We start from the raw sequence: 25,743 nt of genomic DNA, 5'->3' as shown, positions 1-25,743 counted from the left end.
GAGGTGACTCAGGATAAAAAGGAGACTGTAGTACTAATACAGTGATAGAAATGAAGCATAAACATTACAGAATGAGCCCCATGGTTTCCTTAATATGTCAAGAGCCATTTTTGTAGGGGAGCAAAGGTTATTCTCCCTAATGATAAACATAATCCCAACATCCTAATTTATCTTAACCAGCTATAGATATTTTTGTGAATATATCTGTCTTTTAAAGTGAGTATTTTTTTCAGCTATTTCAACTTTGTGATGTATTCTCTAAATTTCAGATAATCAAATAGCCTTCAAATTTAATATTGTCCTTCAATTTCAAAGGATTGTCCCTGGTTTTAGTATTTCAGAATTTCATTTAAAAGTTCAGTTCAGCAAACATAAATTGACTGCTATAATGTGCTGGTGCTATACTGGGTACTGAGAATGAAGCTCATTAAGTCTTCATCCTCAAAAAGTTCACTTTCTAACATAGATGAGTAATCAGTGTTCACCTTTCATGATTTTTTAAGCTTTGTTCATCATATACTTTATTTACAGGTTCTTTTTAACCTGGCTACTTGCTCTTTTCTCTCTTGATTATTTCTCAAGACCTTTATCAGCTTTTCTGTTTTCTGGGGGTAGACATTTTCCCCAGAGTAGGATATTATGAGTCATTTAGGCTATAGCAGTTTATTGAACTTTCTTCAGGGAACAACGTATCCAGGAGTTAGCAAACTTTTTGTTAAAGGGCCAGATAGTAAATATTTTAGGCCTTGTGGGCCACATACAATCTCTTCTTTTGGCATATTGTTTTTTAAAATAACCTTTTAATATGGAAAGATCATTCTTAGTAGGCTTACAAAAATAGGCTATAGTTTCCAATCCCTGATCTATACTAGCTTTCTGAAAACATATTTTGCAGACCACTAACTCCACTAGATGGTCCTTGAAAAAAGGATTCCATGCTCAAATAATTTGGCAAGTGTTGTTTGCCAAATCATTCTCTTGGAGATTTATAAGGCTTATTAGCACATTAAAGACTTTTAAAAGCACTCTGTATATAAGCTTTTTTCTCTTTGGAACTTTGTGGGTTAGTTTTGTTTGTGTGCATGCATGCACACACGTTACCAACTTGTATTCCATAGAACTAGTTTCTCAGCATGTCTGCGTATATAGAATTTCTAGATTATCTCCTGATCATAATTTATAATTAATCACAGACATGTTTTTCAGTTATTTTCCTCTAAATTCACTGCTTTGTCTATACCTACTCGAAAGTTCATTTTAAAATGTTCTATATGCTTTATGTTGAATTGTGAGTTTGGAATTTAAATGTAAAAAGAACCAGAGTATTTGATTTCTCAGCAGTTTTCTCTATTATCATTTTATGACACTGCTAACTTTTTTTTTTCTCTTAACCAGGAAAAGTGGGTTGAAGTTGCCTCAGTGAAAGTGCCTAGAGCAGGCATGTGTGTTGTGGCAGTCAATGGGCTTCTGTATGTTTCTGGAGGTCGATCTTCCAGCCATGATTTCTTGGCCCCAGGTACCTTGGACTCAGTTGAAGTTTATAACCCTCATTCAGATACATGGACAGAAATCGGTAACATGATCACCAGTCGTTGTGAAGGAGGTGTTGCTGTACTGTGAAATGTAAAGCATAAGAGAGCACAACAGTTTGAAAATACAGAATCTGAGCTTTTACAAATCACATATGTATTTGGTGTTAGGACCCTCTGATTCTATTGAGTTTTCCAGGTTTTTTTTTTTTTTTTTTTGAGGAAGATTGGCCCTGAGCTAACATCTGTTGCCAGTCTTCCTCCCTTTTCCCTTTTTTTTCCCCAAAGCCCCAGTAGATAGTTGTATGTCATAGTTGTACATTTTTCTAGTTGCTCTATATGGGATGCCGCCTCAGCATGGCTTCATGAGTGGTGCGCAGGTCCGTGCCCAGGATCTAAACTGGTGAACCCCGGGCCGCCGAAGTGGAGCACGTGAATGTAACCGCTATGCCACCGGGCCAGCTCCTAGTTTTCCATGTTTTGGTAGATAAATGACTAAAGAATGATTTTTCTAAGAATTTGAGTGAGAAGGGATATGGAATATATCCTCAGTTAATGAAGAGCTCACACAAATTTGCCAACTTTACCAATAGAAATGCTGTTTATGCTCTAAAATTGTTCAGTTAGGGGTAGAGTCCTGTTTGTAAAAATGATTTACTAGAAGCTTCTTGGCAAATATCCCCTTTAGCTGCTTCTCCAGTGGAATTCAAGCTGTAACATGACCCTCATGTGATAAAATAATATCAGTGAGACAGTTTAAAGATGTCTGTACATTCATGATTCAATCCAGAGCACAATTTTCCATGGCCATAGTTTGGCCTACAGAGAAAAGTCAATGAAACAATTTCCTACTTTTATTTGATGCCAGGAGTTTTCACTAGCCCCAAACTTTTTATTGGCAGCACATATACTGGGAGGGACATGTGGGAAATATCTAGCTATTTATTTAGATAGATGAGTTTTCGCCTGTTGATAACAGCATAAAAAAAGCTTTTGCTCACTTATGTTTTCTGTCTTCATGCTGAGAATGCAAGTGAGGAATTAATAGGAGGTTCTTAGAGATAGTCCTCTATTGCAATAGGATGATGTAATGGGTTATAGAGCCCAACACGTGGTATGCACCTAGTAAATTTCTTCCTTATTTTCTAAATAATTACCAAAAATATGTTTGGCTTTGAGAAGAGAGAATTTTATTAGATTATCAAGCTTTGGGAAGCCTATTTGTACTTGAGAAAGCTTAAGTCTGAGCTTTCTACAAAGCTACTGCTTGGCTTGGAGAAGGTGGAATTGTAGGTGCCTGTGAAACTTTTTATAGACACTGACTCGTAAGTGTAAGTTGAAAGACCTCTGATCCAAAACTGCTTCCCAAAACTTCTCATTTTCCCCCTGAGAAGCATTCTAAAGAATTGTTCTGTCCACTTCTGAAAGGGATATTCTTCAAATACATGATCATCACTTTTTATTTCTACTAGTCAGTTGGAGCCATATATATTAAAGGTCTTGCACACATTTAGGTTTACCTAGCTGATTCCAGGATTTGATTTGTATATCCCTGATTGCCCCTTTTCTTTACTAAAGTCCTTTGGTATGATGTTATAGGCATCAGCAGCTTATTTAGATAGAAAACCTTGGTAAGTATTAAAGACTCAAGTAGCACTCATATCCAAAATATTTGGATTGGCCCACAAGGATACTTTCTTTCATAACTTAACCATATGCATGTATTAAGAAAAGCTTATGTAGTGCAGACAGAAAGCTCTGTGTCCCTTTCTTTGCGGCATCCTCAAAGTCGGAAGGGTCACAGATGCCTGTAAAATGTCAAGGAATGAAGTATCAAGATAGATTATTTAAGCTCTAACTTATGTGCCCTTAATATTTCTAGTTACAGAGAATCTGTATTCTGGTTCAAAAGAGATTTATAAAATGCTCTTATAATTGAATTCTCATTATTACCTGGTGCCAACCTAAAATGGCACTGTGAAGGGAGGCATTTTGTACTGCTGTGGCAGAAATGTAATGTCAAGACAATCAGTGTTTGGGCTTAATAGGTCCAGAAATCCTTGAAAATAGGTAATTGTAAATATGCTTATTATTTCCTAGGTAATGACAGATTGTTTTAAAAAGAATGTACTAATAAAGTATCTTGATTTTTGCTTTTCCTTGTGTTACTTATTAACTTAAGCAGTGTTCCTGAATTACCAAACTATACTAGGATTGCCCAGGTTTTTTAGTGTTTTATCTTTAGGGACTGGCACATTTAGTATCATATTTAATTGTTTTCTGAGCAACTATTAACGTGATCTTCCTCCAAAATATTTGACAATTCACTGTGCTTCTAAATATCCTGTCCAATGTACTTAAAATCGAATGTACTTAAATTCTTAAAGAATCATACACTGTAACTCACCTGCAAAATGCATTCACCCCCATTTGCTTAGTGAAATTGGGCAATTAGCCTGAAAATATGACTTGCCCCTATTCTTAAAGATAATGAATTTGAGATCAGAGAGTTTTCAGTTTGTATAGTCTTCATGCAATTTAGGAGAAGCAAAGAAGTGAGTTTCCTCACCAAAACACTTAATCTGAGTAGAATCTGAGAGTATTCTGAAGAGTACTTCTGAAGAGTATGGGCTTTCTTTCCTTCAATATTAGGCTGTCATCAACTGTTCTCCACAGTAAAAGATTGTGTGGCAGTTTCAGCCACGGGCTCTAACTGGTAAGCTTCTCAATGATCAGAACAAGGTCTAGCACTGTGGTGGTGTATTTGTTTGCTAGGGCTGCTGTAACAAAGTACCACAGAAATTTAGAAAACAGAATTTATTGTCTCACAGTTTTGAAGGCTGGAAGTCTAAAATCAAGGTGTTGGTAGAGTTGGTTCCTTCTGAGGGCTAAGAGGGAGGGATCTGTTCCAGGCTCCGCTCCTTGGCATGTAGATGGCCATCTTCATGTTCACATGCCATTCTCCCTATATGCGTGTTTGTCTCTAAATTTTCCCTTGTTATAAAAACACTGGTAATATTACATTACATTACATTACCCTTATGACCTCATTTTAGCCTTATTACCTCTGTAAAGACTCTATCTCCAAGGTCACATTCTTAGATATTGGGGATTAGGACTTCAACACACAATTCAGCCCATAACAAGTGGGTAAGAAAGTAATGTTACCACTCTAGAGCCTGATAAATCTCTTCACAGCAAGAACCACTAGAGTGGAAATCATATGTGTATAATATAATATGAATCATATGTATACAATTTAATATGAAATTTAACTAATATTTGAATACTTATATTATGCAAAGATAATGCATACCAGGTGATACCATTTTCTGATTTATATTCTTACACCATTTAAAATGTTTTCTCTTTTTTTATGAGACTAAGAATCTCACGAGACTAGGTTTTCAAGTTAGAATCCAAGCTGTTGCTTTTGCTTTTTTAAAAAAAGCTTCTCTGTGAGTGAACTACGATGTAAACCTCGATAGCCCCACTCTTTAGAACATCAAGATGGCTCCAGCTTGACTTTTCCTCTCTAATTTATATGTACTAGTGGCTTTATTCTTTTAAATATTTTTGACCAGCTGGTGTTATATTTGGTGATGAGGAGATAAGTTGCATCTATACTCTGCCAAGTAGCCTGATAAAAACTGGAAAATATGTCCAGCTTTTCTTTGAACATGGCTTTCCCTTGTGATACCGCTCCCTACTGACTTTAGAGCCACAGATTTTTCAGCTCATATAACTAGGTTATAGCAGGTAAAATGAGCGTGGAAATGCAATGCCCAGGGGCAACTGCAATGAAAACTCCACACTGGAACTACTTATTATTTTTAGATACTCACGGATAGGAAGTTTTCCTCTTGAAGTGGAAGAATGCGTGTTTTTCCAATGATCATAAGGCTCTAGCAAAAGAGATTTTTCATCTTTTTAAAAATTATTTTGCATTTTTCAAAACAATTAAAACATTGAAATGTTTAAGTGAATATTATGAACATAATTCATAAAAACACAATGAGAACTATAACCTAATATGACATGAAAATGACTTATTAGGGGTTTTCAAGCTGTTGCTCAAGTAATTCCTATGAAATAAAGATTTCTAGAAATAAAAATAATCTGTGAAGTGGGAAAAAAGAGCTAAATAGGAGAAGTAGAAAAAGGTGATGCCAAAACACAACCTTACAAGGCTTGTGCCAGCATGCTAACATCATCCTCAGAGTAGTTTTATGTTTATTCTACTTGACCTGGTCTCTTGGGTCCTTTCTCCGGATAAATATCTTTAACTACTAAAGTGATTACAAATGACAAAAAAGCCACTAAAGTGACTACTATCCTCAGGGCTTTGAACCAATTGGGATAATGAGGCAAGAGAAAAAGTTCACTATGTAATGCTATCCCCAAACCTATTATTACTGTGACTATAGCTTCACTGAGTCTTTCCGAAATAAGGAAGGCAAACCATGAAAACAAAACAGGAACTGTACTGTTAGCTAAATTGAGGAAGTCTGGTTTGGCTGGACTACCTTCTGGCAGAGCAAAACCCCACCTGACCCCTCCCAAGAAAGATAGGAAACTGGCTCCATAAGCCATCTGAGTAAGAGCTAATATGGGGATATAAGTCTTTGTCATCACCATGACCAGTGGTGGAGCAACAAAGGGGATTAGTCCTGCCAGGGTTATACATAATGCAGGCTTTGGGCTGTCAGGCAGGTAAGTGATGGTGCTTGGTGACCTGGCTGGAACTACTGCTTGCTTCTGCTGTTTCTTAAAGCTGCATGGGGAAGTATGATAGTATTGTGTCTTGCTCATACACACTGGAAATGATGAGAAAAGCCAAGTCCTTGGAAACAAAGGGGAAAAGTTCTGCTGGAGACACATCCTGAGAGAAAATGTATCCATTCTCCTGCTGGCTCCTAGTCTGAGTGTGAAAGAGTGCTTCAGCATCTGTAGAGAAAATAGAACCAGAAGACAAAAACAGATTTAAAAAAAAATATATCACCAAATGTCTTAGTTAATCCCAATCTGAAACAATATAAAAACAAACCATATGCTTTCTGTTAGCATATCAAACTTCACAGAAAGGTTGAACTACCGAGTGAAATCACTGGCTAAGACTACTAAACAGCTATACAACATACAAAGGAAACTACTGAATAGAAACCAGTGATGTTTCTGCCTACCACTAATCTTATCCCATGAGAGAAATATCTGAAAGAGGAACAGGTAAAGACTAGATCTTTAGTATCTGGCATTCTAAACTGTCTCTTTTATTTATAAATTGCAAAAGCAGCAGCACTAATTACTGTGGGAACGCTATTTTATGTAGAGAAAAGCAATGTACCTCACAGTTTAGCTTTGTAGACGGTGCATACTTTTGTGTGTGTGTGTGTGTGTGAGGAAGATTAGCCCTGAGCTAACATCCATTGCCAATCCTCCTCTTTTTGCTGAGGAAGAGTGGCCCTGGGCTAACATCCATGCCCATCTTCCTCTACTTTATACGTGGGACGCCTGCCACAGCATGGCTTGATAAGCGGTGCATAGGCCCAAGCCCTGGATCCAAAATTGCGAACCCTGGGCTGCTGAAGCGGAGTGTGACCCCAACCACTACGCCACCTGGTGGGCCCCGACAATGCATACTTTGTATAGCTCCATGCCTTTCTACATGTCTCTGCTTAGAACTCTAGCTTACTACTTTTCTATCTAGGGAAATTGTCTTTCAAAATTCAGCTTGAAGCTTTCTCCAATCTGATTTAATGGTCCGATAAGTAAATACCCTATGCACACTTCCATCATAATTCTCACAGTGAATTAAATTGTGTGTTTACTTCTCTGTCTCAGTAGACTCAAAAGCCGGGACCATATTTTTTTCTTTGCCTTAAAAAAGAAATCCCCAGTGCCTTTCATGGTCAAAGTAATAACCTTTCCTGCTGATTCTGTGCTTTAGTGAGCAGATTCCAGACTTCACCTAGTAAACAGATCAGCAGTAACTCAAAAAGTGTTGGATGAAACAAAAAATGAAAGAGTTATTTAAGAATCTTGGTGATTCCGCAAAATGCTAGGAATGATTCCACCATGGGGCCTTTTTTTCCTTTTGTCTAGAATGTTCTTCCGTGAGCTACCTGCATAGTCCATTCTCTCACTTCTGACCACCCTATATATAGTTGCAATCCTAAGTCTGTTGTTGACACTCCCTATTCCCCTTCCCTGCTTTATAGTTCTCCACAGCACTTACCACTTGACATATTAAATATTTTACTTATTTTTATTTTATTCATCCCTTCCCTCACTCATCTGAATATTAGAGGATAAGGACTTTTGTTTTCTTTTTCACTGCTATTGCCCCAGCCAAGCCATGCCTGGCAAGTAGTGCTCAAATATTTGCTGAATAAACCAACCTTTGAAGATGCTTGAGAAAACTTCTGGATGAAGTGAAGCATACTGGGCCCAATTGAAAGTCTTGCTCAGGAAGATGCCAGGCAGTTCTGATTAATGTAATTTTACAGCTAAGTGGAGGGGCTGAATCAGAAGCATGCTGCTGTGTACAAGACAAGATGTCACTTAATTTTCTTCATTTTATACATAATTTTTTAAAAGTAGTAGGCTGGCCCGGTGGCTTAGCGGTTAAGTGCACGTGCTCCACTGCTGGCGGCCCGGGTTCGGATCCCAGGCGAGCACCGACGCACCGCTTCTCCGGCCATGCTGAGGCCACGTCCCACATACAGCAACTAGAAGGATGTGCAACTACGACATACAACTATCTGCTGGGGCTTTGGGGAAAAATAAATAAATAAATAAAATTAAAAGTAGTAACTCATGGGAATTTCTCATATAACAGTTTTCCTTTGAAAACAATCATTAATGTTTTCAAAAAATCAGTAACACATTAAGTAAATAAACCCTTTTCTTTTCTGAACCGTTCATTTAGCTTTTGCTTGTTGGTGTAACAGAAAGAAGAATGCACCGAGACAGAAGATCTGGATTTTACAAACACCTCCATCATTTCCCAGCTATGTGACCCTGGGTAAATTGCTTCCTTGAAGTGCCAGTATTCTCATCTTTAAAACTGAAGGTCATAGCTTCTCTGTTCTCTTTTTTCCCCTTAGCTATCTATTTTGCAGCTTAGGAGTTTACAGCTCAAAATAATAATAGTAGCAATCAATACAATTTAGCTGTGAACCAGGCACTGTAAGTATGTGTTTTATTTGCATTAATTCATTTAATACAATAACCTCATCAATTTGGTGCTGAGAAACAGTATAGCCTGTTAAAGTGCATACTTTGGAGTGACACAAGCTGGGTTGGAATCCTGGCTACACTACTTATTTGCTATGTGACTGTGGACACATTTAACCTTGCTATGGTGCAGTTCACCCACTTTGAAATAAGAATTATAATAACCACATAGGGTCATCGTAAAAATTAAATGAGTTAATACATGTAAAGAGCTGAGAACTCGCGGGCGGCCTGGTGGCACAAGCGGTTAAGTGCGCGCACTCCCCTGCAGCGGCCCAGCGTTCGCCGGTTCGGGTCCCGGGCGCGCACCGACGCACCACGTGTCAAGCCATGCAGTGGCGGCATCCCATATATAAAGTAGAGGAAGATAGGCATGGATGTTAGCCCAGGGCCAGTCTTCCTCAACAACAACAAAAAAAGAGGAGGATTGGCAGATGTTAGCTCAGGGCTGATCTTCCTCACAAAAAGAAAAAAAAAAGAGCTGAGAACTCTCCCTGACACAAAGTAAGCACTCAAAAAACATTAGCTGTTATTCCCACCTTACACAAGAGGGAATGGTTAAGAACCCTGTCTAATGTAAGCAGCCAGTAACTTGCTGAGTGACAATATGAGTCCAGATCTGTCTTCCCCGAGTCCCATTCTTAACCAGCAGAATGAGGTGTCTTAAAAAAATCCAAACCCCCCAGTTGCTTCTTAATTAAAAAAATACTGAACTAATTTCTTGATCACAGATCTTAGGGCTGGGTGGAGAAATCCTGTATACCAGTCAATGTCTTTATTCTATACATAAGGAAGCAAGTAGGAATTAAGTTATCCTGGGCCTTTGAGTAGATCTTAGATGACACCCACATCCACTTTCAGACTCCTAGACACACCTATCTGCAGGGCCCAGACACTGCCTTTTGCTCAAAGTCGTTTGTGTAAGGGCTTTCTAGACCACTCCACTTAAAATCTCAACGCTCTCTCCACCTTCGCAACTCCCTATGCACTGTGACACGTGGTTTCCAGCTCATGGGTATTAAAGCGAAAAAATGATAGCCTAAAGCCCGGGGACGGCAACTGGTGAGGGAATTAAGAACAAAGACCCAAGGGTCAATCCGCTCAATTTAGGTGAAAATGCTCAATATTTCCTCTACCCCAAAGCAAAGAGTAGCAAATTGCAAGCCTCAAAACCGACGTCTGAGAAGAGGGGGAGGAGTCTGGACGCAAGGATCATCGGGAAGCTGCCGGGCAGTGCCCAAGGCTTCTATTTACTCCCAACTCTTGGAGCCCCCCTTCCCACCCTGCGCCTGTGGCAGCAGCCCTGCTACTTACTTGCCAGGGTCGCGCGGGGAGATGAAAACATGAGCAGCAGGAACAGCCAGGTACTCGTGAAAGTCACTTCCGGCCAGTGCGGTTAGACAGCCGCCACTTCCTGAGCACCGACAAAAATGAGTCCGGGTTGGGACTCGACCAGCGCTAACTGGTTCCCACGCCCGGCTTTCCGTCTTGGGCCGCTCGTTTAAAATCTTAATTTTAGTGAAGGACGGCTTTTGAAGTCTGTAGGGTACCTGAACGGTCCTTGCCTCTCTATTCTAGTTTTCCGAGTCAGAAGAATCTGCCTCGCAGAGTTCGGGAAGGTAGGGTGCAACTACTGAAACAATCTCAGAGTGATGGTGGTGGAGGAAGGTAGGAGAGATTTGGAGTCTAGGCCAAGTGTGACTGGGCCAAATTGCTTGCCATCTCTGGAACTCATTTTTTACTTTGCGAAACAACCTCGTTTCTAGGATCAACGGGGCACATCTCACTTCGCATTAGGGTCCTGAACTACTAATCTTATTTAAGGAAAAAAACACGAAAACTGTTTCCACTTCCATTCTCTTTGCTGGGACCTGGAAACTTCATTAAGAAATAAAGAGCACAAGGAGTAGGATTTTCACTTCCATGAAAGGCGTGGTGATAGGAGCCTTGGGTTTGGTGGTGACCCGAACAGTTACATCATTCCTACTGTCACCCTCCGCTTTAATTTGTCAGCTGTGTGACCTTGGGCAAGTCCCTTCCCTTCTCTGGGCCTCCATTTCACAGTCTATCAAGGCAACAGCACCAGGCAGTTTGAACGTCCTTCCTGAAGATAATAGGCGAGCTTAAGGAGCCCACGCCGGCCAGTTTCTCCATTCCCCAGATGCTAGGTAGTCTAGCTATCTGGTTGCCGGCCATCACACGGCTCAGCTTCCCGTGCAGGATGGGCTCACAGCGAATTCTTCGTAATAGTAAGCGCTTCTAATCGCGATGGACTTTCATTTTTATTTCCTTGTTTTGTCTGTCATGGCAGCGCCGCCCCTTCCCGTCGTGCGACGCCCAATGAGACTTGGAGCCGGAGAAACAGCTTCGCCCTGACACAAGAGCACGCTCGGGCCAGCAATCCGCCCTGCGCTCGGCCGGGGGCGTGACGCCAGCCGCCAGGCGGAACTACCGCTCCCAGCCGGCAGCGCGTCGGGACAGCGCGCAGGCCCCCAGAGCCCGGCCGTGTGGCCCGCTGGGGGCTGGAGTCTCAACGACACGCGCGCGTGAAGGAACGAAGGAGCGGAAGAGGAAGGGGTCAGGACACAAGCCTCTGCGAAACCGGTCTGCTAGTACTTGCAGAGGTAGTTTGGGGACGCGAGCTTGCCCAGAGGCGGGTGCGGGACGGTGAAGAACGAAAGGGTGGGGAAAGCCGGGTACATATATGCACACCCACTCATTCACACGCGCTCAGGCCCTAGTGCTGCGCAGGGGGATAAACAGCGGAGTACCAGACTCAACTGGCCTCCGCCCCTGCGGCGGCGCGAAGAAAGGCCGAGTTGTCAACTCTGCAGAGGGGCGGGGGCGACCGCGCGCCGCCTGGAACCGCGGTGAAGGGAGTTGCGGGCGGGGCAGGCACTAACCGCCGTTCACCCGACCGAACGTTGGCGGCGTGGGGCGCGGGCAGGGTCACCCGAACAGGCCTCGTGCGCGTGCGCCGCGCTCCTGTGGGCGGTGCGAGTGAGTGGGCGTATGTGAGGCGGGGTCCGCTTGGGGGGGCGGGGCTGGTTGCCGCTCCTCCCCCTCCCCCCTCTCTGCCCCTCCTGGGCCGTCTGGGCCGGGCAGCCATTTTGGGAAGAGCTTTGTTATGGTTGTGGGGTCTCCACCTCTGCCGGATCAGGAAGCTGGGGACGCGCCCTCGGACGCCGCATCAGGTCCCTAGCTGTAGGCCCGCCGCTGCCCGGTGAGTGGGAGTTCCGGACAGCTGGGCAGTAGGGGACCTTGAGTCGTCTCGCCGCGGGGCTCCGCCCGGTGCCTTCACCGCCGTCTATGGAAACACGTTAAAGGAGGCTCTCACACAGGTGGTTGGGTGTAGGGCGGCCCGGGGACGGGGAGCGGAGCCCGCGGTCGTGTGGTTCGGACGGGGCAGCTCCCCTCCGCGTGGAGCTTTGCACACGAGCGTCGCCGCGGCTCGGCCGGAGCGCTGCGACTTCAGCTTTGGTCTTCGGGTCGGAACGCTCACCTGCGGCTCTCTGGCTCCTCTCCAGGCGTTCCGGCTTGTTGGTGGTTGGACGGCTTGGTTTACGGGTTTCTTTTTCTTTTCTTCTTAAATTAGAGCCAAGGGCTTTTGTTTTCCAGTGAAGGAAAATTTTTCTAAGGAGGAAAAACGCGTGTGTCTAGTTTAGGGAGTCAGAGGGGAAAAGAGGAGCTGTAACTCCCCGGCGTTCCGGTTCTCCTCGGGAGCGAGGTGTTTTCGTTGATTTACATGAAGTCTATCCAGCACATGTCGACCCCCCTTCCCCCGAAAAAAAGCTGGTCGATCTCGAAGTGTTTTAACGAGGATTTTTTTTTCTGTTTTAAATCTACTTCTCCCCACCCCCGTCAAATTCAAAAGAAAGGCTGAATCTAAAATGGCTGTAGCTTGGGGAAGTGTCCTGCGCTTCGGTAACTTAAATAGGTTAGCATGTCTTAAGTTTTTAGTTGTTTCTCCTACGGGGACAACAACTGAAGCGTTTGGTCCTTTGGTCTTCTTGCAGTTGGTGTCTCATCTTGAAGAGTCCTTGCTAGGTGAAAACAAGGGTGAGGCTAAAGAAGCTTGCTTACTCCAAAAGTTTACATAAGAGTGGGTGCGGTGTTTTTGGGGTTTTTTTTTTTGGTAGTTGCTTATAGTTTTGAATTGTGCTGTGGTCTTAATTTTATCAGCCAACTTTGTGCACAGAGGTTGGTTTGTCATACACGTTAAAATACTTGCTCCTAACTTTGATATTTATTGCTTACCAGGGAAAAACGGAGTTAATGGTGGCTCATGTTTTAGTTTAGTAACAGAAGTCACGTTCCTTTGTAAATCTCATGCAAAAGTAAAGTGATTGGTGGTCTTCAATAGACTTAAATTTGTAATTTGGTAGACTGCTGGCCTTTTGTAAGGTCTTTTATTTTATGTGTAATACTTGAAGGGGAGCTAGCGTCCTGTTAAGTTTGGGACATTTATTAGAAAACTGGAAGACACCAAGTGAAAACAAACTCAGATGTGGAGTGCTTGATTGTTGTGCCCTTTCAAACAAAAAGCCTTTTTGTTTTTGTTTTTGTTTTTGTTTTTAACCATTAGATCCAGAAGTTCAGCTGAAAACAAAAAGGCAGAGAGTGGAAACCAAAAACAGTTAACTTCAATGTTTGGAAAGGTGCTTGAGTTTCAAGTTGCAATCTGTCTAAAAGATAAAATAATAAAATGCGAATTGTGAATGAGAACTTTGGAGTTAATAGTGAAATAAATCGTCATCTTCCTTAGGGAGTCAGTTTCAGTTTACCTTCCTACATTCTTGCAACACAGAACTTTATTTTTGTCAATTCTGCTAGGAGTTTTTTTGTTGTTGTTCTTAATTTATTTTGGTGGTTTTACAAGAAAAATGTTTAAAGTTTTTTATAGAAATTACATGTCAATTGCTTTGTGTTTTGCCATTGTTGCCTACTGGACCCATAAACTTAGGTGAGAACTTACTCTCATTTTTTTTTTTTCAGGGTACTCAAAATGGTTTGTATGTGTTGCTATAAGTATTCTTTCAATTGATTTCAGAGCTCTTGAAATTTTAGGGGGAAATGTTGGGAAGCCTGTTTATTTTGAATGAATTCAGCTTACTGGTTTTCTTGTTAGTGGCTGTTTAAAAGCTTGGCTGAAGAGGGCACATGCAACCGTTTTAGTTAAGTTTGGAATGATAAGTCTGGGACACATTTCTGCTTATAATTCATTTTTAAATGCTCAGTTAAAGAGAATATGCACAATTCTGAATCGTACTTAAGCAGATTGGGTATCTTTGTTATATGGTCAAGTTGTATGCATTTAGTAATAGTGATAACTCTAATGTGCCAGGGACTGACTGTTGCTCGAAGTGCTTTATATTTATTAATTTATTTATTCGTGTGAGGTAGATATGGTTTTATCCTAATTTTTTAATTGAGGAAAATAAGTCCAGTGACTCATCCAGCTAGTAAGTAGCAGAGTCTGTATTCAAACCTAAGCAATCTGTTTCTAAGTCATTGTGCTTAACCATTATGGCTGCTGCGTTTAACCATGGAAATAAGACTTTTGGAAAGATGAGAGGCACAAAAAATTTTAAAGAATCCCAACTAAAAAAGTAGTTCATGGAAAAGGCAAATTTTGTGTATTTATGGTTTTTCAGATAGATGGGGGTGGAGGGAATCTAGGTGGTGCATAGATAACATGCCTGGTCGTAAGTAATATAGTTGCTATTGTCTGGAATTTAATATGTGGCTTGTGTTGAGGCCTAGCTGCCCGTGTCACTTCTAACTCAGACTCTGATTTTTATTTCGCACTAAAGTCTGCCCAGAACAAAACTGCCTACAGTCAAATTTGAAAAATAGTTCAGTAAGAGATGCTGAATTTCTTTCGTTGTCCACAGGTATATCTTAACTAATGAGGTAAAATATTGCAAATGTTATGTAAATTAAATTTTTATAGGTGATTTCAAATATACTCGGCAGATATTTAAAGGAGTTTGTTATTTTCCTTTACTAAAGCAAATTATCAGCCTTTAATTGATCCGTTGGGCAAATTTTAAGAGACACTGGAGGCTATACTATGGTGCCAGTTTCAGCGTGCCAGGGGTAGGAATACCTAGGTGACCATAAAACATTCCTGCCACCAAAGAACTTAGTAGTCTTAACAAATAAGCGCAAAAATATTCACAGGATAAAAGTGTAGAAAGCTATCTTTCTTAAAGGAGTTGATTTTTAACATACTCATTACTTTACCTTCCTTTTCTCTGATAAAACTACTTTGCCTTATATTAACCAGATGTCAGGCTAGAGAATCAGGAGCATGAACAGTTTTAGTATGCTTTTCTGAGCAGTAGGTCTGTTTTCATGGAATAAGTTTTGTTTGTTTTCAGAAAAATCCAATTCATTGAAGTTTGGCTATACTTTATTTTTATTTATTTATTTTTTTATAATGTTTTCTTTCTTTATTTTATTTTATTTTTCCCCCCCAAAGCCCCAGTAGATAGCTGTATATCATAGCTGCACATGCTTCTAGTTGCTGTATGTGGGACGCGGCCTCAGCATGGCCGGAGAAGGGGTGTGTTGGTGCGCGCCCGGGATCCGAACCCGGGCTGCCAGTAGCGGAGTGCAAACACTTAACCGCTAAGCCGCAGGGCCGGCCCCAGCTTGGCTGTACTTTAAATTTAGATTGCAAACTATTGTTTCTGCTGATTGTAAGTTTAAATTTCATTATATATAAAAAATTCTCTTCTGAATTATTGCTGTCCTTGAAGTTTATATGTATGTTGAAAAGTTGGTTTGGGGCCTCTTTGGTTAGTTGATTCAAAGGTAGGGCTATTCCAGTGTTCCTGCTATGTGTTTATGAATTATTAGCTCTACTTTTTAATTAGTCCTACCAGGTGTGGTAGGAAGGATAGTGGGAACCATTTATTGTGGGCTGTGTAAGCTAGAGACTGTAATGGAGTCCAATATATATCATCTCATTATTCTTTAAAACACTTGTTTAATATAGATGATGTTAACCCTTCTACAAGTGAGTGTACGAAGGTTCCAAGAAGGTAAGTAATTTGCATAACATAATGAGAGACGGGGATTCAGGCAGCTTTCTCTGATTCCAAAGCTTGATTTCCACCACCACATCACGTAGAGAGAAGGCATGTATAGTAATTAAGAGCACCAACTTTATGGACTGGGTTTGAATCTCAGCATTGCCACTTACAGCTTTGTGACCTTGGGAGAGTTTTAGGTGAGATTCTGTGCCTGTTTCTTCCTCTGTTAAATGGAGATAATAGTACCTTTTCATAGGGTTATTGTGGTAAATAAATGAAATATTTGTAGAGTTCTTAAAACAATGCCAGACCGTAGTAAGCACTTCATAATTGTTAAATAAATTGTATCAAATTGTCTTTAATGAACATTCTTTTACCAATCCAGTGAAACTCGGTGAAATCTGAACAGATTATTGCAAGTGGAGTTCTGTGGTTTTTGAGATTTGTTTTCTGTCTTAGATACTACTATACTGTTGACTTTTCTAGTTAGTTTGAATTGGGATCCAGGTCCCACACACCGTAATTGACTGATAGTCTTCCAAGCGTCTTAATTTGTACGATTTTTTTCTTGCACTTTGTTGAAGAAACCAGTCATTTGTCCTGCAGAGTTTCCCACATTCTAGATTTGCCTGATTTCCTATACACTGGTAGTTGGATATAGAAGCTTAGATTGAGATTTGATTTTGGTAGTGGGGAGAGTGAGGAGAAGACTAACTTTGTAGGTGATGCTGTGCATTGGGGGATTTTGTTCAGTGGTTCTCTATCATTTTCTTAAATTTCTCTGTTGAGCAGCATAGAGTTAATTGTATGAATTATTTACCCTCCTTCGATATGCTTGTAAAATGGAGTGTTTGCTTTGCTCCCCTGCCCAATTCAATATTAACTTTTCCAGGTAGTTTGTTTTCTGGCCTTCATTTCTTTCTAGTATATATTTATTGTATTATAAAATTGAGCCAAACATGCTGGGTTTGCAGTGGTTTTTTATTTTTTTTTATTATTTTTTATTTTTCCCCCAAAGCCCCAGTAGATAGTTGTATGTCATAGCTGCACATCCTTCTAGTTGCTGTATGTGGGACACCGCCTCAGCATGGCCGGAGAAGCGGTGCGTCGGTGCGCGCCCGCTTAACCTGCTAAGCCACGGGGCCGGCCCTGCAGTGGTTTTGTTTTCTGGTTTTGGTTACTAGTGAATAGTTTTCTCAGCCTATTTGGTCTGGGAATTTCTCTTCTCAGAACTGCATTTTTCCCCCTGTTGTTCATCCCCCCAACTATTAAGCATTTTATTCTTAACACTTATTGAGTACTCATGTAGGCCAGGCAGTGTTGTTGTCGTCATCCCTCCTCCGGAAGACATGCCGGCACTATTCTTAATACTTTATGTATATTCACTCATTTAGTAATCGACTTTTCCAAGAGTCTCCAAATTACAGATAAGGATCTGAAGCAAAAAGAAGTGAAATGACTTGCCCAAAGTCACACAGCTAGTACATGGCAGAGCCAGCTAGATCCAGAGTCCACTCTTCTAAATTAAAAGTAATGTTTGGATTGGAAGCAAAGTTTATTCTTGACAAGAGATTTTTAGAAATGCTTGTAAGTAAAGTAAACTCGAAGTAAAAATGTATGTCTTGTGGTATAGTAGTTACTACTATTAAATCTCTCAAATATAAAAACTTGGTATAGTTTTTTAATGTCACAAGTAGCCTATTTTATATACATAGGGAATTGTAGCCTTTCAGGGTAAGTGTAGCTGCAACTATTTGATAAAAGTTATCACTACTGAATGAAAGGTTATCACTACTGAATGGCTTGTTTCTTCATTGTGTAGTTGGTGTAGTGACTTTTGGAGCAAATGCTATAAAAACATTTTTGCTGGTTCTAAAACCTTATAGTTTCAGATACTTACATACATCTAATCTACTTAGTTATCTGAATCTTACAGCCGGAATTTACTGTGTCACATTGCATTAGGTAATAAATGTTCTTCTGTAACATACTATTCTTATTTGGAACTGTTGTGATTTAAGTAAATTCCATTTCTATTAATGGGCTGGTTTGTGTTTAGGTATGGTTGAAGCAAGTGTTTGTGACATTTGAATGACAAAATGTTGGAAAGGAGATTACCTGAGAAAGGTTATAAATTTTGCCCTTTAAAAATTTTGTGCTTAGTGAACTTACTTTCAGGAAATGTTTTTTGGAACGGTGAAGCAGAAGAAGGCACAATGATTCAAGTTTATTACTAATGGGAAGACTGGCAGGATTCCTGTGTTGAACATTCTACTAATTGAGCTTTAAAGTGATTTTTGTTGTTTCTTTTGTCTGTTTACCGTTTTACCCCCTTCTGGGGTATTGCCGTTTTGTGAATCTAGTGGGAGAGGAAGCTGGAAAGGCTCTGTGCATTAACTTGTATGCATGCGCACACACACACGTTACACATACACTTTCTGTCCCAGACCCCTGTCACCCAAGCTGTGGGAGTCGAATACACTTGACTGGGGACTTGCATCTGGAGTGAGAGATGCGAAGATGAAAGGACAGTTTAGAATTCATTCTATTGGCTGGTAGCAGTGGCAGTGCTAGCAGAGCAGTTTCCTAAGCAGGCTCTTCCTGTGGTGTGACCTTGGTTGATGATTTTCACTGCTTAGTTTTACTTGGTTTCTGTAAGTTTGCGAAGTCAGAGGCTCTCATTCATTTCTGAACTCCCAGTATCCTTCTGATAAATTCCTTTTCTGCTTAATCTGCCTAAATACAGTTTCTTGTTTTTTCAACCAAGGACCCTGGTTTGTAAAATTGGCTAATATAATTTGCTCTTTCTAGAAGATTTTGTTACTGCCTCTATATAGGGTAGTCTCCTAACTCATGAAGTGTAAAACTTCCATGCATGTCTTTTTTAAAGACAATCTTAGACAAGAATTTTCTCTTTTATCCACTCCCAATTCTTAAAAGCAGTAGTTCTCAATCTTTTAAAATCTATCTGCGGTTAAGGCCTGGGTGTCATTAGTTTTATTAAAGCTGCCCATGTAGGGGCTGGCCCCGTGGTTTAGCGGTTAAGTGCACGTGCTGCGCTACTGGCCGCACGGGTTTGGAACCCCGGGTGTGCACCGATGCACCGCTTCTCCGGCCATGCTGAGGCAACGTCCCACATACAGCAACTAGAAGGATGTGCAACTATGACATACAACTATATACTGGGGCTTTGGGGGGAAAAAAAAGCTGCGCTTGTGATTCTGTCTTTTAATAATTGTTTATTATTACAAAAGCAGTATATGTGTTATGTAGAAAATTAGGTTGTATAGATATGCAAAAATAAAACCTTGGCGTTTCCATCATCCAGAAGTCACTACTGTTAACAACTTCTGGTGCGTTTTTTTCCAATCTTTCTCTAAGCACATATATGCAGGTTTTTATTTTTATTTTACTAAAATGAGATCAGCTTGCAACTTGCTTTTTAGTCGATGATGCCCATTCTCCATGTGAGTAAATGTTCATTTCCTCTAATATCCAGGTGCTCTTCAAATTTCGTCCACTTATTTAAAAAAAAGTTCATTACAGCCAGCTATCCAAACTAGTATCTGATCTAGGACCTTGTTGCATATAACATTTTGTTTAATTTCCTTATGTCTCTTTAACCTAGCATAGTCCTTATTTTTCAATGACACTAACTTTGAGTCTGGACTAATTGTCCTGAGAATGGTTTTGTACAGTTGCATTCCTGTGGTATCATTTAGTTTATTCCTTTAATTCCTGTATTTTTCTATAAAGTTTACAGCTAAAAGCTTGATAGAGTCACATCTAAACATTTTTGGCTAGAATGCATCATAGCTGTGTCTAATTTTGCTTCATATTGTAAAACACATAATACCTGCTTGACTTACTTTAGTAATGCTAAGATTGATCCTTGGATTAGGGTGATGGTAGTCCAATCCATGTATTAAACAGTCTTCTCCTCTTGAAACCAGAAACTAATTTGCACAGTGTTACTTTGCACTAAAAGAGTTCCCAGTCCCTTATCAAATCATTGACTTAATTTTTTAAAAACAGCCTTATTGAGATATAATTTACATAGCATAAAATTCATCCATTTTAAATGTACACTTCAATGATTTTTTAGTGTATTCACAAAATTGTACAACTGTTGCCACTATCTAATTTTCGAAGATTTTTATCACCCAAAAAGAAACCCCATAACCATTAGCAGTCGCCTCCCCAGCCCTAGGCAGCCACTAATCTACTTTCTGTCTCTATGGATTTGCCTATTTTGGACATTTCATATACATACAGTCATTTCCCCTTATCTGAAGTTTTGCTTTCCTAGGTTTCAGTTACCCATGGTCAAGCTCTGTCCAAAAGTATTAAATGGAAAATTCCAGAAATAAACAATTCATAAGTTTTAAATTGCACGCCATCCTGAGTAGGGTGATGAAATCTCGAGCGGAGTGCTCTTTCCCACCTGGGGCTGTGAATCATCTCTTTGTCCCCGTCCCCTGGTCCCCTGTATCCACGCTGTATGCCCATTAGTTACTTAATAGCTGTCTAGGTTATCAGATTAACTGTCAAAGTATCGCAGTGCTTGTGTTCAAGTAACTCTTATTTTAGTTAATAATGGCCCCAGAGTGCAAGAGTAGTGATGCTGGCAATTCGGATATGTCAGAGAAGCGGTAAAGTGCTTCCTTTAAGTGAAAAGGTGAAAGTTCTCAACTTAATAAGGAAAGAAAAAAATCATATGCTGAGGTTGCTAAGATCTATGGTAACTTTTATTACAGTGTATTGTCATAATTGTTATTATTTATAATAACAAATAACAATAATTGTTTATTATTAGTTATTGTTAATCTCTTACTGTGCCTAATTTATAAATTAACATTTATAATAGGTATGTATGTATAGGAGAAAAACATAGTTTACGTAGGATTTGGTACTATCCGTGGTTTCAGGCATCCACTGGGGATCATGGAACATATCCCCCTTGGATAAAGGAGGACTACTGTAGAATTGTACAATATGTGGTCTTTTGTGTCTGGCTTCCTTCACTTAGAGTAATGTTTTGTAGTAGGTGTCAGTATTTCATTTGGTTTTGTTGCCAAATAGTATTCCGCTGTGTGGATACCACATTTTGTTTATCCATTCGTTAGTTGATGGATATTTGGGTTGTTGCCTCTGTACAGCTATTATGAATAGTGCTACTATGAACATTCATGTAGCATTCATTCATTAAAGTTTTTATGTGGACATATGTTTACATCTTTCTTGGATCTTTCTGGGAGTGGAATTGCTGGGTCATATGGTAGCTCTATGTTTAACTTTTTGAGAAACTGTTTTCCAGAGTGGCTACACCATTGTACATTCCCACCAGCAGTGTTTTAGTTTCTCCACACCCTCTGCAACACTTGTTATTATGTCTGTCTTTTTGATTATCATCATCCTAGTGGGTGTGAAATGGTGTCTCTTGTGGTTTTGATTTGCATTTCCCTCATGGCTAATGATGTTAAGAAGCATCTTTTCCTGAGCTTATTGGTCATTTGTATATCTTCTTTGGAGAAATGTCTATTCAGATCTTTGCCCACTTTTTAATCATTATTTGTCTTTTTATTGTTGAATTGTAAGAAATTTTTATTTTATTTTTTATTGAGGTATAATTGACATAACATTATATTAGTTTCAGGTGTACAACATAATGATTTATTATTTATATATATTGCAATGTGATCATCACAGTAAGTCTAGTTAACATCCATCACCATATATAATTATAAAATTTTTTTCTTGTGTTGAGAACATTTAAGATTTACTCTGTTAGCAACTTTCAAATATGCAATACAGTATAATTTGCTATAGTCGCCTTATTGTACTTTACATCTCCGTGAATTACTTATTTTATAGCTGAAAGTTTGTACCCTTTAACTCCCCTTATCTATTTCACCGACCCTCCACCCCCACCTTTGGCAAGCCCAATTTGTACTCTGTATCTATAAGTTCAGTGTTTGTTTTGTTTTAGATTCCACATACAGGTGCATTATATGGTATTTGTCTTTGTCTCTCTGACTTATTTCACTTAGCATAATGCCCTCAGGGTGTATCCATGTTCTCACAAGTGACAAGATTTCTTTTTTTATGGCTGAATGATGTTCCTCTGTGTGTGTGTGTGTGTGTGTGTGTGTGTGTGTGTGTGTGTGTGTGTATCACATTTTCTTTATCCATTCATTGCTGTAATGAACGTGGCGGTGCATCTGTCTTTTCAAGTTAGTGTTTTTGTTTCCTTCAGATAGACACCCAGAAGTGGAATTACTAGCTCGTGTGATAGTTTTATTTTTAATTTTTTGGGTAACCTCCATACTATTTTCCATAGTGGCTATACCAATTTACATTCCCACCAACAGTGCACAAGGGTTCCTTTTTCTCCACATCCTAGCAAACAGTTGTTATTTCTTGTCTTTTTGGTAATGGCCATTCTAACAGGTATGAGGTGATATCTCCTTGTGGTTTTATTTATTTTAGATACAAGTCTCTTATCAGATATATGATGTGCAAATCTTTTCTCTTAGTCTTTGGGTTATCTTCTCACTTTCTTGATGGTATCCTTGGAATCACAAATGTTTTTAATTTTGATGAAGTCCAATTTATCATCACCTAACTTAAAATCACAAGATTTACTGCTTTGTTTCCTTTTAGCTATTATATTCAGGCCTTTGATCCACTTTTAGTTAATTTTTGTGTATGATATGGGTCCATGTTCATTTTTTTGCCAGTGGACGTCCAGTTATCACAGCACCATTTTTTTTTTCTTTTTTTTAAAGAAAGACCATTTTTTCCCCATTGGTATATCTTGGCCTCTTTATTGAAAATCAGTTGGCCATAATTGTTAGGTTTATTTCTGGACTCTTGGTTCTGCTCCATTGATCTCTATGTCTGTCCTTCTGCCAGTACGCCAAATTGAAGCCCTTCATTTTTTCCTCTTTGATTGCATATCCTTGTGTCTTGCATCTCGAATTTGGTGTTGATAATTCTCTTGCATTTTATAATAATTTTGCTTTATATGACTAGATCCCAAAACAATATGTAGTATTGTTATTTATTTTTTAAACTTTATATAGTTTTTAATTTTGCAACTTTTTTTATTCTACTTTGAGATTCATCCATTTTGCTTATGTATATCTGTAATGTAATCATTTCCTGCTGTGCCATATTGTGCAAATATGCCACAACTTAATCATTCTCCTATTGGTGGACATTTAGGTAATTTAGTTTTTTGTCTACTATATGTAGTCCTGTGGTGAATATTCTTATATATTTTGTCTTGTGTTCATGTGTGATTAAGATTGGTGGGTCATAGAGATTTTACAGCTTTAGCTTTATATTTGCCAAACTGTTTTCCAAAGTGGTTGTACGGGTTTACACTCCCACTAGCAATATATTAGAATTCTTTGTTGCTTTACCTCTTTATCAACACTTGATAGTTCAGAAGAAGTTTTTGCCAGTTTGGTGGGTGTGAAATAGTATCTCGTGATTTGACTCAGGTTTTAAAAGTATGAATTTGTGAGTAATTCAAGGTAATGGTTTGTGTAGTGAGTGCTTTATATTCTTTCAGAGCACTTGCCTATCACTTGCATATCTTCTATGGGCAGGGTAATATGTTAGCTGGATATATATATTTATATATATATCTGAACTCATAGATACAGAGAACAGGTTGGGGTTACCAGAGGTGGGGGTGGAGGGTGGGTGAAATAGATAAAGGGAGTGTGTGTGTATATATATATATTTTTTTTTTTTTTTAGATTTTTATTTATTTATTTTTTTCCCTCCAAAGCCCCAGTAGATAGTTGTATGTCATAGCTGCACATCCTTCTAGTTGCTGTATGTGGGACGTGGCCTCAGCATGGCCGGAGAAGTGGTGCGTTGGTGCGCGCCCGGGATCCGAACCCGGGCCGCCAGCAGCAGAGCGCACGCACTTAACCGCTAAGCCACGGGGCCGGCCCTATATATATATATTTTAATAAATATATATATTTATTTTTTTTGGTGACAAAGATTAGCCCTGAACTAACATCTGTTGCCAATCTGCCGCTTTTTGCTTGAGGAAGATTGTCCCTGAGCTAACATCGGTGCCAGTCCTCCTCTATTTTTTTGTTTGTGGGATGCCACCACAGCATAGCTTGACATGCAGTGCATAGGTCCACGCCCGGGATCCAAACCTTCGAACCCCGGGCCGCCAAAGCGGAGTGCGCGAACTTAACCACTATGCCACCAGGCCAGCCCAACCAGTTATATTTTTTGACAGAAATGACTTTGTTGTCATTGAGTTGGTACTAGAAATACTAATTGTTTTGTTTATTGGGCCCAATCTTATAATAGACTTCAGTTGTCCATATCAATAACCATGGTGTTAAGTATTTTCTTCCCCCCCCCCCCCAAAGCCCCAGTAGATAGTTGTATGTCATAGATGCACATCCTTCTAGTTGCTGTACATGGGACGCGACTCAGCATGGCTGGAGAAGCAGTACGTCGGTGCGCGCCCGGGATCCGAACCCCGGGCCGCCAACAGCGGAGTGAGTGCACTTAACCACCAAGCCACGGGGCCAGCCCAAGTATTTTCTTAATAGACAGAAATGCTGTAGTGGAAAAAATCTTAAAGGTGTCTTGTATCCCCTTTTGGTTCATTGAAAGATGTGCTCAGATTTCATGTCCTTTAGGAATTCTTAGATAGGAATTTGTCTCTTCTGAAATTAAATACTAAATTAGAAAATGACTTTGGGCTGTTTCCTGTGCTCAAGTATCAACGTGAGGATGACTAAGCAAGGCACCAGTGACCCTTGTGTTCTCTTTATTGAGGACTTAACAGGGAAACTGATGTGCTGACAGTTAGGAAATGAATATAGACTATACTGTAGGGTTACTTAGTCTTTTAGAGCAAGTGAAAGTGGTAGACATTTAAACCTAAGTAGTTTTCTTTTCAAATCATGAGATTTGGAAAGGAAATATTAGAGCCAGTGAATATCTGAAGATATGCAGAGTTATAGTGTTGGGCTCTGCAGTTTAAGGAATAAAGAATGTTCAAGAAGAGCTCTTAAGAACAGTAAGATAAAGGAGATACTAATTGATGGAATTGTCAGTATCTCTTAAAAAGAAATTATTTAATAGGCATCCTGTCTGTACTAAGAGATTATCCTATTTGCTGTTAATCCCTACCACGTGTGCCTTATTTGTATGGGCGATAAATATGTAAACAGGTAAATGTGTAATGCATTGTGGTGGATGCTTGAGTATAGGTATTTCTGTGATATAATGTTTCATGAAGCAGGAATTTATTTAAGTCACCCACTTAGAGGTGAGAACTAAAGATTTGAAAATGAATGAGATAGTAAAGAGATTCCAGAGAAAGAAAAGTGCTGCAGCAAAGCTTTTAATAAGCCGTTATATTTACAGGGCAACAGAAAAAAGTTAGAAAAGAAGTAATCACAGGGTAGGAAGAAGACCAGGATTATCTTAATGCAGTGGGTTCTCTGACGAAATTTTCACCAGCCCTTTGTCTGAATATTGTCGATGTAAGGATGCCAACTTTTCTTTTTTTAAGATGAGTTGTCCTTTTTCCCAAGGTTTGTCTTTCTTTTATGGCGTTATTGCCTTTTCTTTCATGAAGTAGTAGTAGTAGTTTTTTTTTAATGTTCTGCTTATCCAAATAAAATTGTCAACCTGTATGAGCCCTTGAAACATATTTTGAAATTTTATAGCAGTCCAAGTCTGAAAACTGCTGGTCTAATGATGTAATGTCATAGAAACTAGGAGAAGGGATTTTTAAGATGGAGTTGGCCCGGGAACGTGTAAACGATGTAAGCCATTGAGGGTGGTGATTCACAAGTTACTGTGAATACTTTGCGAGTGTATTGGTCTGGGTTCCTTGTTATAGAGAGCAGAAATGTTTAAAAGCATGGTTTTAAACCATTTGT

At 39.7% G+C, this 25,743-nt stretch overlaps 3 protein-coding genes across 8 annotated transcripts in view; 2 read left to right on the top strand and 1 right to left on the bottom strand.

Moving 5' to 3' along the window:
- Nucleotides 1–3,685, top strand: part of IPP (intracisternal A particle-promoted polypeptide) — a 42,435-nt gene extending 38,750 nt beyond the window's left edge. For both annotated transcript variants that reach the window (XM_058552250.1, XM_058552249.1), the window contains one exon: nucleotides 1,396–3,685. In XM_058552250.1, the coding sequence (XP_058408233.1) occupies nucleotides 1,396–1,620 (225 nt within the window). In that variant the 3' untranslated portion in view covers nucleotides 1,621–3,685. The remainder of the gene's footprint in view (nucleotides 1–1,395) is intronic.
- Nucleotides 3,686–4,331: 646 nt separating this feature from the next.
- Nucleotides 4,332–11,133, bottom strand: TMEM69 (transmembrane protein 69). Of its 2 annotated transcripts, none has more exons than XM_058552282.1 (3): nucleotides 10,080–11,133; nucleotides 7,928–8,067; nucleotides 4,332–6,476 (listed from the first exon to the last, which is right to left on the bottom strand). In XM_058552282.1, the coding sequence occupies exons 2-3, from the start codon at nucleotides 7,967–7,969 to the stop codon at nucleotides 5,763–5,765; spliced, it is 756 nt and encodes a 251-aa protein (XP_058408265.1). In that variant the 5' UTR covers nucleotides 7,970–8,067; nucleotides 10,080–11,133; the 3' UTR covers nucleotides 4,332–5,762. The 2 variants fall into 2 exon arrangements, with proteins under 2 accessions (XP_058408265.1, XP_058408266.1); XM_058552283.1 differs by having other exon boundaries at nucleotides 7,928–8,064.
- GPBP1L1 (GC-rich promoter binding protein 1 like 1) overlaps nucleotides 11,074–25,743 on the top strand; it is a 67,450-nt gene continuing 52,780 nt past the window's right edge. For 2 of the 4 annotated variants that reach the window (XM_058552272.1, XM_058552274.1), the window contains exon 1: nucleotides 11,844–11,988. The gene's annotated coding sequence lies outside the window, so the exon portion shown is untranslated. Of the gene's footprint in view, nucleotides 11,390–11,842; nucleotides 11,989–25,743 lie in introns of those variants that run through there. The other 2 variants (XM_058552273.1, XM_058552275.1) reach the window with 2 other exon arrangements.

This window comes from Diceros bicornis, chromosome 13 (genome assembly GCF_020826845.1).
Source record: "Diceros bicornis minor isolate mBicDic1 chromosome 13, mDicBic1.mat.cur, whole genome shotgun sequence".
NCBI lineage: Eukaryota > Metazoa > Chordata > Mammalia > Perissodactyla > Rhinocerotidae > Diceros > Diceros bicornis.
This window is presented reverse-complemented; position numbering and strand designations above follow the sequence as displayed.